This window comes from Zingiber officinale, chromosome 2B (assembly GCF_018446385.1).
Source record: "Zingiber officinale cultivar Zhangliang chromosome 2B, Zo_v1.1, whole genome shotgun sequence".
Classification (NCBI taxonomy): Eukaryota; Viridiplantae; Streptophyta; class Magnoliopsida; order Zingiberales; family Zingiberaceae; genus Zingiber; species Zingiber officinale.
Window position 1 is genome coordinate 128490728 of NC_055989.1, and position 15583 is coordinate 128506310.

Sequence of the window (15583 nt, forward strand, 5' to 3'; positions counted from 1 at the left end):
ATTTGTAGTTAAAAGGAAGATTTTAATTTTTGATAAAACTTTCTTTTTTTAACCATGTTCATGATTTAAAAGAGAGTTTTAAAAATTATAAATATTTCCTTTTATAGTTTTCTACAAAAGATTAAGAGAAAGATTTGATATCTTTTCTTATTTGTATATTGAAAGAAAGATTTTAATTTTGGAGAAAACTTTCTTTTTTGTAATCATCCACATGTTTTAATAGAGAGATTTTAATTTATAAAAGTTTCCTTTTATAACCAACCATGAAGGGAATTTTTAAAGAGAAATTTTATTTTGAAAATTTCTGGAAATAAATTAGGTAGTTTAAATTTTGTATTTAAAACTTTTCTTGTTTGGAGCTCAAGGTGGTGGCCGACCATTGAAATTTAAAAAGGAATCGTTGTTTAAATTTTCCTTTTGTTGGCAAGGAGAATAAGGAAGTTTTATTAAAACTTTCATTATATGCCAAGACCAAGGAATATAAAAGAGAGGGTAGAGGTGCCTCACCTCATAACCTAACATCTATTATTCCCTCTCTTCTCTTCCTTGGTGTGGCCGGCCCCTAGTCTTCCTTTTCTCTTTTTCTTTAGTGGCCGGTGGCACCCTCTCTTGGAGCTCTTGTGGTGGCCGGATTTTGCTTGGAGAAGAAGGAGAGAAAGGAGACTTTGTTCTAGCATCCCTTGGAGCTTGAAGGTTGGTGGCCGAAACTTGCAAGGAGGAAGGTGGTGGTGGTTCTTGTCTTGATATATCGTCGCCCACACGACGCCCAAGATAAGAAGAGGAATACGATAGAAGATCAAGAGGTTGTTGCTTACAAAGAAAGGTATAACTAGTAATTCTATTCTGCATCATACTAGTTTTCTTTGTATAGATTTTGAAATACCAAACACAAGAGGCATATGATTCTAGGTTTCGAATTTGTGATTCGAGTTTGTGTTTTTTTTTAATTTTTTTGAACTTGTGATTCGATTGTTCTTTTTGGTTAAACCTAGGGTTACTATAAGGAAATTAAATATTAAATTTCGTTGAAAGGCTTTGTCTAGGAAGTGGTGGATGCTCCCATACCCAAGAAGGCCTAGTGTCTCACCATGTTTAACCTGGAAGCCAATCTCTGAAATTAATATTTAATTGAATTTGTAACATGGGTGGATTTGGATAAAAAAATGTTAAGTATCATTTGCGATCCAAGTCTAAACCTCTAAGAACAGATAAGTTAAATTCGGAATTAATAATGTTAAGTTCCGCTTGCGATTCCTAATTTAATTTCTAAAGAACACAATAGGTTGTTAGGAATGGTTCAGGACTTGTACAAAATTTTTGTACAGAGGGGAACTGGTACGATATTCCGAGTATCAACCAACAGGATCAACTGTGATAACAAAGCTGTAGAATTGTATTACAAGAATAATTACAGTCTGTCGAAGTCTAAACATATCAACATAAAATTTTTGACGGTTAAAGAAAGAGTTCAGAATGGTCCAATAATGATGGAGCATGTAAGAACAGATTCCATGTTAGCGGATCTATTCACCAAGGGTTTGTCACCCAAGGTGTTTCACTAGAATGTGCTGAATATGGGGGGTTCTTTCTTTTGATGAAGTACCCATTATGTAAGAATTTGATTTTGTGTGATGCTCTATGGTCATGAACATATATTTTGATTCATTGTATATACTGTAATTTTTCTTTATGTGTGCATGATTTTTGACTTTCATTGACATTTGGATATCATATTTATTGTTGCGGTTTTACATTTGGTTATTGTAAATATGATGTGGACTCTATCGAGAGTCATAAAGTTAAATCATGATTTACCACTGTAATTTAGCATAAGGTTTTGGTAAATATGATTTTGACCCGATTTGGGTCGTAAAGAGGACTTATTAAGAATGGACACTTATAGATCATATTTCATGTCATTGTTGTACTACACATCCACATTTGATCTATGTCGTTAATGATATTAGTATTCTGATTACTATTGGGTCTTGTTACAGTTATAGTAGTTATCACTTCTTTAGTCCTATACTAATTGATTTAATGGATGAGATTGTTTAATGGGGTATTTAACCTATAAAGTTTGACATGTTGAACTCAACTTAGGGGTTGTATGGTATATAAGGAATCAAGTATAGCCCAAGTGAGAGCTTGTAGGATTAAGTCCACATGAGTAGACTAAATCCAATTGAGTCCACATGAGTGAACTTAATCTCCATAAGATGGGTTTACATTTGATCAACACAAACAACTAATTGCCATTAAAGTAGCTAAATCCAATTAAGTGATTTAATGTTTCTATGCATATAAAGAGAGTTTAGATTAAATAAATATGGATTTAATATGTAGATCTAATAATCCGATTCATTAACATGGATGGGTTGTTAATGATGGATGAGCTTCAAGGTGGATAGTCTCTATAGGATGTGCTTAGTATATAAAGAAAGAGACTCATGAATTATGGCAGGTTCTAAAGCTTTCTTCAACCTCCTTTCTTCTCCATTGAGAAAGAACTAAGGATTGTCGTCGCCCACTCTTGTAAAAGACTATTCCACGCTAGCATGAACACCGATGGCAAGTAAGAGGCGATAGCTTTGCGATAAATTCAAGTAAGCTTGTATTAGCTATTGTTTTGATTTTCTATTGCACTTTAGAGATTGATGATATTAAAATTCTATTATAGATACATCCATTAATTCATATATAATATTACAATTCTAACACTTGCCACTTAGTACTCAACATTGAAATGCTTAGCCACTCAGAGACACAACACTCAAGCACTCGAGTTCTCAGCCACTCGACCATTCAAGCATTCAAAGCTCAAGCACTCGGGAGTGCAACTCACTCAGATTTGAGTACCCGGAATTAGATATCTATGGTTTCATATATATAATATAAGAGAGAGGGAGTAAACTTTTTAGAAGAAATTAAAACATGGTCGATCAAATTACCCTTAATCCTGTTTAACATTATTAATTCGTCTAGTTATTTAGCAATGCTAATATTTTGGAGTGAATGGATAAAATTTTGAATCTTGGAATTCGTTAGTGAAAAAGAACAAAATTTGGGGCTAAATGAAAATTTACAATCTTAAAGATATAAAAAGTAGACAAGCCGCTTGATTTGATTACGGACAGGTCACATGATGGCCGACATATTATTCACAAATTTGATTAAAAAAATATTATAATTTTGTACCAAAATTCCAAGTCAATGAAAAGGTATTATATTCTTTTTTTTTCTTTTAAAAACTATTTTAACTGTTTACGTAAATTATTTTTTTTCATTAGGGCAAAAATTAATGAGCAAAAACTCATAACAAATTTTATTTTTAAAAGATCTCATATTCAATGGAGACAAGATATCTTGGCCCATAAAAAAAAAAATACACCATTTATAATTATAATAAGATCATAGTTATTATCTGATCGTAATTAGTAATGATTTTTTTTTAATTTATCATCCCCACTAATTATAATTTGAATAGGAATAGACGATCAAAAATTATTCAGAGATCATCGAAAATAAATAAGTGTCTAATTTGTCCTAGACGTTGAGCAAGGAGCATCCTCTAAAAAATCATTTTTTTTTTATGTCTTTTTGATTTTTTTTATTTTTTGAAAAAGGTATTTTTATATGATTTACATAATTTGAGCAATTAATTTATATTTGACCAGTTTATTTTTTTGAAATGAATTATTTGAAATGAATTCCGAAAACACTAATCATGCATTTGTTTTAAGAACCTAAATGCATTTTCTCTCTCTTCGTGTCTCGTTTTCCTCTTCCGTGGAGGGGAAGATCTGGTTGCTCGAGATTTGCTCACATTTGAGTTTGTTATGAGCGATCGAATCCGAGGACGCCGCCGAATCTTAATCTTTCTTCTCGATTCCGATCGCGAACTGAATGCTTGGCCGTGACAACCTTCCAAATCCAGATTTTTTCAGCTGCCGGCACCTGATCTCGGCCTCCCGACCCGCTGTTTATGCGTTCGCCTGCCGCCCTTGGGATCTGGCAGAGGGCCCTTTTGCTTAGAGGCACTCGGGTGCCGCCACGGCGACGGCGGCAGTGGTGAGGGCCGGCGGCGAGCAGCAGCTGGCGCAGTGGCCACGATGCAGATTAGATTGTCGCCTAGCATGAGAAGCATAACGATATCGAGCAGCAATGGGTTTATGGACTCGATGAAGGTGAAGGTCGCCGCCCGTCACTTCTCCTACCGGACCCTCTTCCACACCATCCTCATCCTCGCCTTCCTTTTGCCCTTCGTCTTCATTCTCACCGCCGTCGTCACCCTCGAGGGCGTCAACAAGTGCTCTTCTTTAGGTATGTTAGAGGAACAACAGTTTCTGGATCTCGAATTACCTTTTTATGTTTGACCAAATTGTAGTCGTGATTTTACTAATGACAAGATTTGATCTTTTGCTTTGAAATATTAAACCGGCTGATTCCGTGGGTCTAAACTTGCAGTTGTTCAATATGTGTGATTCGTTTATGGCGTTTTATTGCTTTTGTTGTCCAATTTCTGTGGTTAAAATTCGGCTGTCTGGTGCATCTTTCTCTCAATTGGTGGTTTGATGAAGTAGCTATCGCATCTCTTTATCTTGGATCCAGGATTCAATATAGTTCTACTTTTGGCGGTGCTGCATGTCTATTTTTTGAGGTTGAATATTATGGCAATTGGATGAAACTTTTTGGCTTTTCTGAACCTGATCTCTCTATCTAAATTTGATTGGGATCTATTGTCCTTTCTCATTAAGGGACTAAACGAAATTTTAAGTTAGCTATATGTGTTCCTACTCTCTGGAATCTATCTAGTTTACGCTACTTTTTCGCATTTGTGGCACATATATACATATACATATGTTGTCTTCCTTTCTAATTTGGTGTATGTGCTTTTTCCGAATTGTGTTGAGTGAAGATATGCCATATCTATCTTTCCTCTTTCTTTAATTTGTTGGGTTAATTGGAACCTTGGAAATAAGCTCATTTGTTTTTGATATTACTTGCACAATTTCATACTTATATCGACTTGGCTCTAGTATTTTATGACATTTCTGTTACTGACTCTTTTTTTGATTAACTAACTTGATACTATGCTCCTAGTCACTGTGGTTTTAAGTTATATTTTAGTTATGTTTCCCATTCTTCTTTTCTTCTTAGGAATCATGTTAGGGTAACTTCCAACTGCATTTGGATTTCACTGATATTTTATGATCTTAAGATCTTTTCTGGTCTAGTACTGACCTCGTCTTAATCATTCAACAACTGCATACCATCTTTTGTTTGAAATGTTGCTTCTTTATAAGGTCTTTCTTTAATGTTTCTTGACGCAATATTCCATCTCGGTGACTCTGATGAAAACTTGTTAGCAGTGAGTTGTTTTTGGATAATGATGTTCAGGTGGCATGACCTAAGCATGTGGATTTTGGCAGATTTAGTTGTCTGTCATTTCATATGTTTTTAAGTTATTTGTATTGTCTACAAGTTTTCTTAGGATTTCCTTCAGCCACATCCTCTTTGTCAAGCATTTGGTTGAAGGCTTACTCATTGTCATCATCATCCTCAAGCCTTGTTAGTCCCATCTATTTTGGATAAGTTATATGGATATTCATATTATACTTTACTAAGCTCAATGCAAGATTATATTACAAGTAATGCTTGCAAACTTACTTTTCTGAGAATCCACAGGCCAAATCATATGTTCATGCTTTTAGTCAAGCATGCCATTGCAAATTATTAAACTAATAGCTGCATTGGATTCATGATTTGTCTTTTAATTCTAAATGCTTGTACTTTTACACTAAACAATTTAGTTGTTATTTCTGATCTCTCATTATTTGGTTATCAGTTTCCCTTTGATTCAGTATTTGAAACACCTACACTATTTTCATGTTGATTTTTCTGGAGGCTGCCGCATGTTTTTTTGAAGTGAATGAATGGCAAAGTAGATCTACTTTTCTGCTTGTAGTTATTTTTGAGAAGGCATAACTTCTGTGCATAGTTATACTTTTCCAAATAACATCAATTAGAGATTTATTTGCTTCAGATTGTCTGGGTAGACGATTAGGTCCAAAGTTTCTTGGACGGAGTGGTGATGGATCTGAGGTAATATTTTCTGTTATTTTCTACTTAATCATCATTAGTATATAATAGTTTCTTTTATGAAAATGCAAACTTACTTTGAATCAAATGAATGCATATTTCAGAAGGTTGTTAAAGATTTATCCAAGTTACTCGAGCAAGTAAATTCTGAGGAAATTCCAGATGGCTTGAAATTGCCAGAGTCTTTCAATGAGTTTCTTTCAGACATGAAGAACAACCAGTATGATGCCAAGACATTTGCTCTAAGGTTGAAGGCAACGGTATGAGAATTACTAATCTTTTATGCTCACCAAAAAACTGCACTATGGAAGTTCAGTGTTTTATGTTTCCACCATGTCACTATTATCCTCTTTTGTCCTTATGAGTTGAAATTCCTTAGGGAGATAGACTTGACTTTTATGAATTATGAAACTGTTTCTTAGTATCTTCATTCATGAATCATGATGATTTTTAATGTCTGCCCTTCAGTTGGCAGTCAAGAAAGGAAAAGGTTATTCCTTGTGTCACCATACACTCATGAGTCCAACAACTATTGGCGTAGTGGGGCCAGCAAGAGGAGGTGATTTGCCTACAAGAAAAAATAACCCCTTCTCGTTCTTTTGATTTGATTAGTAACACAATAAAAATAACAATAATAAAAGAAATAACAAGTTAAAGAAAGTAGGTGAAAGGCCAAACTTTTACTTGGTTACAACCTAGGTGGTTGTTAATCCAAGACGTTTGAAAAACACTAGTAGATCTCCTTCATTGAAGACAACTCAAAAATGATTAGGAAAGTTAATACAGAAGTTGTTGAATATTTCCTAGATCCAGGGGATTTTTTATAGCCCCTGAAAAATTCTATCCGAGGCTGAAAGGCGCCTTCAAGATGGTCCAAGGCGCCTTCCATCAGATAAGTTTTATCCGCGCGAAGATAAAACTTTATCTTCGCTAACGGTCTAAGGCGCCTCCAATGGGCTGAAGGCGCCTTCCACCAAAAATGCCCGAGGGTGCCTCCAACCATGTTGGGGGCACCTCCCACAGAAAGGCGCAGGAGCGCCTCCAACATCATTGGAGGCACCTCCAACAGCTTCGCAATTCCCCATTTGCTCTTCCGCTGCTCCGATCGCCTGGGTGATTTCGTCCATCCGGAATTGGGCTCACCCGGACCCATCTTTCGGTCTTCTCCTCGAGCAGACTTCCTCCCTGGCTTCTCATCCCACGAACGGTGCGCATGCACTTCTAGTCCACCGGTGTACTCTTTCGCAACATCTCATCCCTCGGATACACCGAGTCCGCCGACTCCTTTTTCCGTGCCATCCTTTTTGCTAGCTATGTCTTCCGCTCGACTTCTTGTGTTCCTAAGCTCCTGCACACTTAGACATAAAGATCAAATACACAGGACTTAACTTAACTTGGTTGACCACATCAAAACAACCACGGGGTACTAACAATAACATGCTTCTTTAATTGAACTATATACACACATATATGTATATGTTATTTTTTATTGAATTTCAAATATTTGTGATTTTGATATAATCGTGAATCATCTATTTAGTTTAGCATCAAATTTAGTCACTAAATGAAAATTTCAATTGGAGTTACATGGCACGACACGGTGCTAAAGTTTGGGTCGAGACCGAGATTATAGAAATTCCCAATTGAAAGTTTCATTGCATCATCATCATCTTCCTCACCAGCATCTCATCTAGCTCTTTTAAAGGGTTGAGATGGTCTTAGTGGATCTATCATTGGACAGTCTTCATTCTGGATGAATCCAATATCGATAGACGAAACCAATATCAAACGGATCTTTATCATTTTTTCCCTTCTCTTTTATTATGACCCTTAATTGAAAATGCATATTATAATGAACAAAAATCATTTCTTCAAGTGACGATAAGAGAGAAGATTTTACATGAAGCCGTCTGTAAGAGAATTGATACTATACTCTTTTTTAAATTTGATGTTGATTTTCCATATTGTAATCACCACTCAGGTATAAGATAAATAAGTGAACAAAATTAAAATAGCCTTTTATATAACTTGATAATGAATATCAATAAATTATTCTATGTTTACCAATATCTAATTTATATTTGCATGACATCCTAAAAGGATCATCCATATAGTTGAAGAAAGACAGGTAATGTATTAAGCAACAAAACTCTTTGTAGAAACTTTTTTTTTCTTCCTTTATATCATCAGTTATTCTGGCTGATGAAATATGATTTCCTTTAAATTTTACATAATGTGTGACTTAAACCAATTATTGGAAAAAAAAATAGTGAATATTTATAGAGGTTTATTATTTTTTTCTTTTCTTCGGTGCAGATGGAAATCATGCATAGAGAAATAAAAAGATCTAAGCTAGCAGAGCAACTGCACAAACATTATGCAGCAACATCTATTCCAAAAGGATTACATTGTCTCTCATTACGGTTGACTGATGAGTATTCATCCAATGCCCAAGCACGTAAACAGTTGCCACCACCTGAGTCGCTACCTTTGCTCTCTGATAATTCTTATCACCATTTTGTTCTCGCCACTGATAACATTCTTGCAGCCTCTGTCGTGGCTACTTCTGTTGTAAGATCTTCACTAAAGCCAGAAAAGGTAGTCTTCCATGTCATAACTGACAAGAAGACCTATCCCGGAATGCATTCATGGTTTGCCTTGAATCCTCTTCCCTCTGCTATAATTGAGGTGAAAGGTGTTCACCAGTTTGACTGGTTAACTAGAGAAAATGTGCCTTTTCTTGAAGCTATTGAAAATCACCATGGTGTCAGAAACCACTACCATGGGAAGCATAGTTTGGGAACCAATGATGCTGACAATCCAAGGATTTTTGCTTCAAAATTGCAGGCAAGGAGTCCTAAGTATATTTCTTTGCTCAACCATCTGCGCATATACCTACCTGAGGTAAATTAGCCATTATGATCCTTTTGCTTCATGTTACCATCTCTACTATTACAAAATTGATTGCACAGAAACAATGCCATTTCAAAGTGAAATTTTCAGAAGATCCTCCTCTTTCTAGTTTATGCCTCTCTGAAAAAATAAAGGTGGAAAATGTGGAGAGAGCCTTATGTCACAGGGTATAATTTAATGATATGTTAATCAACCATTGGATTGATAGAACACTTTTCTTTTTGTGTAAGCTCCAGACAGGCATTGCCTTGTAGATGGATATTAGAACATTAAATTTCCCCAAGACCATGGCTTTCATTACTTGTATTCTCTCACACATATATTAACAATTTACTACAAAAAAATTATTTCTAGAGTTAGTCACATGGCAACCAATGTAGTTGTATGGACAGGTGGTAGGTACCTTTTAAATTCATCAAGTTCTAATTAAAACATAGGAGTGAAAGCTTTATGGCATTAGTGGATCACCTTGTCATAGATGGAACATGATTTACTTAAAACATGAATCAAGGGGAGGGAAAATGTGCAGAAGTAATTAAAACAGAATTTTGCTTACCCAATGTCAGATATATGGGCCTGAAAAGCTGGCTTACATGCGAAGCATTGATAGTGGAAACCATGTTAGGACAAATATATCTTCTTTATATATCCATAACGACCATGCAATCACATACAGTATGTATTATCATTAGTCCATAACCATAATACAGTAATCAAAGATATCTGCTATGCCTACACAAGGATTTCACATGCTGTATAATGCTAAGATGCATAAACTTAGATTTTCAACATGTGAGGTTGAGGAAATTCCTGCCAACTTCTGTATATAGGTTTGGAGCACATGTATAATGATCATGAAAGACAAAAGCAACATTGCCTCAGTGTAAAAGATTGTCAGCAATTAACAAGAAATAAATTGTCCTTGCTTGTTTCCTTTAATGTATCATGTCCTTTCCTGATTGCTACAGTATGTTGTCTGCATTTTATAATATTTATGTTTTCAGTTCCATAGATGACCATGATCAGGAATGTCAATATTCAAATACCTTGAGCCACTAATAACATAATGTCATAGTTCACATTTAATGATGAGTTCTCTTCAGAGATGATTTCCTGAAAAGTGGTGATAATGCTCGTGCTACTGTTTCTGAACAGCTATTTCCCAACCTCAACAAGGTGGTGTTTCTTGATGATGATATTGTTGTTCAGCGTGACTTGTCACCATTATGGGAAATTGATCTTTTTGGTAAAGTAAACGGTGCTGTCGAAACTTGCACAGGTGAAGATTCATGGGTTATGGGGAAACGGTTAAGGACATATTTCAACTTCTCACATCCCCTCATAGCCAATAAATTGGACCCTGATGAATGCGCATGGGCATATGGGATGAATATTTTTGATTTGAATGCTTGGAGGAAGACAAATATTAGGGAGTCATTTCATTACTGGGTGAAGGAGGTAGTAACCTCATTAACATCTTTTTTTTCCTATCTAATGCCATGAATTTTCCTTCCGGAAAGAAGTAGATTTTCTTTCATTCACTCTTTGTTTAACCTTTCCAACTTGCTTGTGAATTAAATTTGCAAGGTTAAATTATTTAATAATGTAATTGAGTTTTCCTTTGTAAAGAAATTTATCTGAATTTGTATATTTTGGCCTATTGGTTTGGCTCTAATATTTTTATAATTCATTTCATGGTCAGTTTAAATGGATGCTTCTTCACTCTGATTTTAAATGTGAAATCAATTCTGAAATTCATTTGAATTTGTATACTTTAGCATTTTGATAATCAATTTAAATGGATTGTTCTTCACTCTGATTATAAATATGATATCAACTCTATATTTAATTGGCTTCAAATTTGAATTCATTATGTTGTCATAACAATACACAGACACATACATGCATTTCTAACAATCTATTTTGGTTTTATCATTGTTATTGGGATTTGGTTGGAGCTGTCTTCTACACTTTGTTCATGAAATCTCTCTTAGGAGACGAATATGGTTTGCTTGTCTTTTATACTACCAACATTTCTTGCACTCCTTAAGAGTGTAATTGACAGCATGTTTATGAAGCAAGAGAAGCTATAAATAAAAGTATTTCCATTCCTTTATGATGTTTCACAATAGTGTGATTGGATTTCAAAATTTCCTCCATTTCATAAGTCATTATCAGTCTAAATGTTCCAGTTTCATGTTTGTAGAAATAGGGATAGAATCTCAATTCTCAATCACTGTATTTGGAGGTGAAAGTTGAATTAATTACCTTTGCAATAGACAAACCTTCAAGGATAAATGCTTTGAGATTGAATGGAAATGAGTTCTGAACTCGTGTGTTATCATGTTACATTATCCCTTAAAAGAAAGTTCTATATCAGTACGACCCAACCATGGTGTATGGGTTTTTGACACAAAAATTAGGAGAGATGGATTTTTGAGTCTACAAGGAGAGAGAAGACAATATTATTTTTCTTATAGTCCTGATAGATAATTAATTGATAGACGTTAAGATTGGTATGTGCATACAGAAAAGGGACTGATAGATTCCATGATTAGAGAAGTTGATTGATTTCAAGGTTTCAAGGGACATTGAGGATAACATAATCAAGAGTTTTAAATGACTACGACCAAGTTTAAAATTTCGACCCGTGCCGAGGTTTCGGTCCTGGACCGGAACGATACGGTTTCGGTACCGTATCGTGCCGTGCCGATATAGTTTCGATATTTTTTAAATATAAAATATATTAATTAAAAACTAAAATATTTAACATAAATATTTAAAAAATAAACAAGATAAAAAAATAATCTTTTAAAAAAGGAAAAGATATGAAAATAGATAAATAAATTAATAAAAAATTTATTATATTTTTTAAATTAAAATAAATAAAATATAAAATTAATTAGATAATTGTATTAGGGTTTAATAAAGTCTCTTTAGATTATCTCCACTATAATTAGGAGTTGATTAAAAAAATTAACCTAAGTTTAATTAAAAAAAATTGAAATCCGACACCACTTGTGAGCCCGCATGACTTCAGTGTTGTCGTAGGGTTGCGCGACCAGCCATGGCCGCGGGGATTGCATGACTCCTTCGACGCAACCACGTTGGTCGTGCGACCCCTCTACAGTGACCGCAAGATCGCACGATGCCTCCACGGCGGCAGCGGAAGGGTTATGCGACCTCTCCGCTATTGTTGTAGGGTTGAACGACCCCTCTGCTGTGACCACGGGGTCGCGCAACACGTCACACCTATTGTGGGTCTAGTGCCAGAGTCGTGCCGGTGCCGGTTGCCGAGTGGAACGAGACGTTTCGCCCGTTTCGACTGTTTCGGCACGCACTTTAAACCATGACTACGGCTAACTATTGAATGATCTTGTATCCAGCTCTATGGAGTAAAAACTTCAATTAGATGAAACCCAAATAGTTGGGGGCATGTTGTTTCTTTTTGTGACTGCAGAAGAAAACAAATCTTACTTTGCCCCTTATCTAGTGGAGCCGTTAAAACAAAATAGAACCAATTCCAAGAGAGCACGCTCAAAAAACCTCTAGTGCTGATATATCATTTTGTCCCACTCCATTAATGACATATCATGGATAGTCTTTGTAAAATTTTATGGATGCTGTTAAAATTCGAAGGCCACTTTACTAAGTCATGCCTTGGTGCTGATTTTTTTTTTTTTACCAAATCATGCCCCAGTTATAAATTTTTCACATATTACCCTTGGTTTCAACTATCTCAATGTAAGTTGTTTTGTAAATTAGCTTTTGACATGATGTTTGAGCAAATATTAAACATTTGAATTCTTAGAATTCCTTCCATCCTACGATGGCTCCCTTCAAATTGTATGGTGAAAAATGACAACATTTAAAATCATCTTGTGGGATCAAAACCTCAACTATATGCAAAATTAAGGTGTGGGATAATCCAAAATAACCATCTTACGGTGGAAGAAATTCAAATATCTAGTTTTCTCCATAAATCATGTTAAGCTGATTTGTAGCTCTGCTTGCAAACCATTTTGCATCTTCCAACATAGGAGCTCATTTTGCAAGTAAAAAATCGCAAGTTTATGCTAAATTAAGGTGTTAGAAAACCTTATTAACCATCTTATGTTGGAAGGAACTCAAATGGCTAAATTTTGTCTAGAAGTCATGTGCCACAAGCTTGATTTGTAAATTGCCTTGCAATACATTCTTTTCAAATTTATGCAAAATTGAAGTGTGGGAGACCTCTTAATGCCCATCTTAGATTTGAAGGAACTCAAACATCTAATTTTTGTTTAGAAATCCTGCAAATTGATTTGCAAATCAACATAGATTTTGTTTTTTGTAGGAACTTGAAAGCCATGGGAAATCTGGGTAAAATTTATGCTTTGGGTGTGATTCAGTAAAAATAAATAAAATCAGTAGTGTACCATGATTGTTAAAATACCAAATTTTAATAATAGTCTTAGAGGTGATTGCATATGTTTTCACCTGAGATTTATTGTGATTGCCTGCCAACTCTAGGCCCATGTTAAGCATATATCACCTTTAGTCTTTTGTGTTACATGATAAATGCTTGAATTTTACTGTACCTTATTCCGGCTGACAAAAGTAAAATGCAACCTGTGATAGACCTCTTTATTTATATGTATATTTTATTTTCATGTATTTGGAGATGCCTCAACAGAAGTTGCTTTCTTTTCCTAACTAAGCATGTATGCCTAAATCTTTCTCCTTTTGTTTTTCTATGCCAATGCAGAATTTGAAGTCTAATCTGACCCTATGGAAACTGGGAACATTGCCACCGGCCTTAATCGCATTTAGAGGTTATGTGCATCCCATAGAATCATCATGGCATTTGTTAGGTCTGGGCTATCAGGAGAAGACAAACCTTGATAGTGTGAGGAAGGCTGCTGTGATCCACTACAATGGGCAGTGCAAACCATGGCTAGAGATTGGATATAAGCACCTACAGTCCTTTTGGACGAGGCATGTAAACTATTCCAATGACTTCATAAGGAACTGTCATATCTTGGATCCTCAATAATGGTCGGAAGCTAAAAATCTGCAGTGATTCCTATTTTTCACTCAGTATCCGATGAACCACCACTTGGTAAACCAAGAACATGGCTCCATAGTTGTGCAGTCGAAACAGGGCCGATGTCTCACAGCTTCTGATCTATCAACTGCAATTCTAGTAACACAACTCTATTCGTTCTGTAAGATAGTAGCAATCAGTATTTGCCATGCTAAAGGTAGTTCTTCCCACTATACTTGATGGTGTATTGCCATTGCATCCCGAGGAAACAATCAGCTCCTTATTGCTAGAGCAGGAGCATCTGATCACGACAAGTACATACGGAAGAGAGACTGGATCTTGGTGTTGTTTTTTCTTTTTTCAAATTTATTTTGTGTTATTTATTAATGTACTTAAACATCTTCCAGTTCTTTATTCTACCTCTAAATTTAGAGGTGCAGATGTCACCTTTGAAAATTGGGGAATCTTAGGTTATAAGATATTTAAATGTGCAGTTAATTCTTGATAATATTTATGTTTCACTTGTCTTATCTTTCTGCCGAGATCTATTGTCTCATTTATATGGAAGAGGTATATCAAGCTTTCATTGGTATAAAATCATCTTCTTTTTATTATTTGCATCCGGTATTTAGTTTGCGTTGATTAATTTAGGATGATTGGTTCGGTTTCATATAAATTTTTCATCGATCATTAGGATAAATTTAAAAGTATCTACATCGGATAATCTATCAATCTAGTATTTTTAAATCAATTATCCATTAGGGCTTTGACAAGAAATGAATGATTTAAGTTGATTGAACTAAAATAAATCAATTATCCATTAGGGCTTTGGCAAAAAATGGATGATTTAAGTTGATTGAACTGAAATAGTTCAGGATTGAAGACTTTGATCATAATTGCATTTCTCAAGAAGAGAGCATTAATCTTCTGCATTTAGTGGATAAGATTTTGGTCTATTATAGTGATTGGAGGGATTTAATGATCTCCACCTGTTAAACAGATAGAAATTATTTTTGATTTACATTTAATGGATCAGGTCCTGATCCACTGTAGTGATTGGAGGGATTCAATAATCACCATCTATTTAGTAGGTGGGGATCATTGAATTCCTTTAATCACTATCTCTGGTCCAAAAATAAATCAAGATAAGAAGATCTTACCTACTCAAGGAGACCGTCAATCGAGAGATGCACAAATACAAATAACAAATCTTGTGCTAAGTTTTGCATTTTCAATCCAAGCTCCCATATTACTAGTTATCTACCTTTTTTTAATATTAGTAATTGAAAAATACTTAAATAGTCCACTAAAAATAAAAAATATATAAGAAAATACTTATAAATCCTAGTTTTATATTAATTCAATCTGTAATTTTTTAAGAGGCTTCTTTTAAATCCAAGCTTCTATCTTTATTTGATTTTTTTTAATTAATAACTAATTTTATATTTATTTTGATTTTAATTGACATAAAAAGATTGTTTGATAATTCAGATACTCCAGCCTTTAGACTCGATTAATTCTGAAGACAGATGATCTTCTTCT

At 34.8% G+C, this 15583-nt stretch overlaps 1 protein-coding gene across 1 annotated transcript; it reads left to right on the top strand.

The window, feature by feature from the left end:
• Window positions 1–3752: 3752 nt before the first annotated feature.
• On the top strand, window positions 3753–14562 carry LOC122047122 (probable galacturonosyltransferase 13). The gene is made up of 6 exons (XM_042608190.1): window positions 3753–4323; window positions 6047–6105; window positions 6207–6362; window positions 8419–9006; window positions 10171–10473; window positions 13763–14562. The coding sequence occupies exons 1-6, from the start codon at window positions 4113–4115 to the stop codon at window positions 14048–14050; spliced, it is 1605 nt and encodes a 534-aa protein (XP_042464124.1). The 5' UTR covers window positions 3753–4112; the 3' UTR covers window positions 14051–14562.
• Window positions 14563–15583: the final 1021 nt, after the last annotated feature.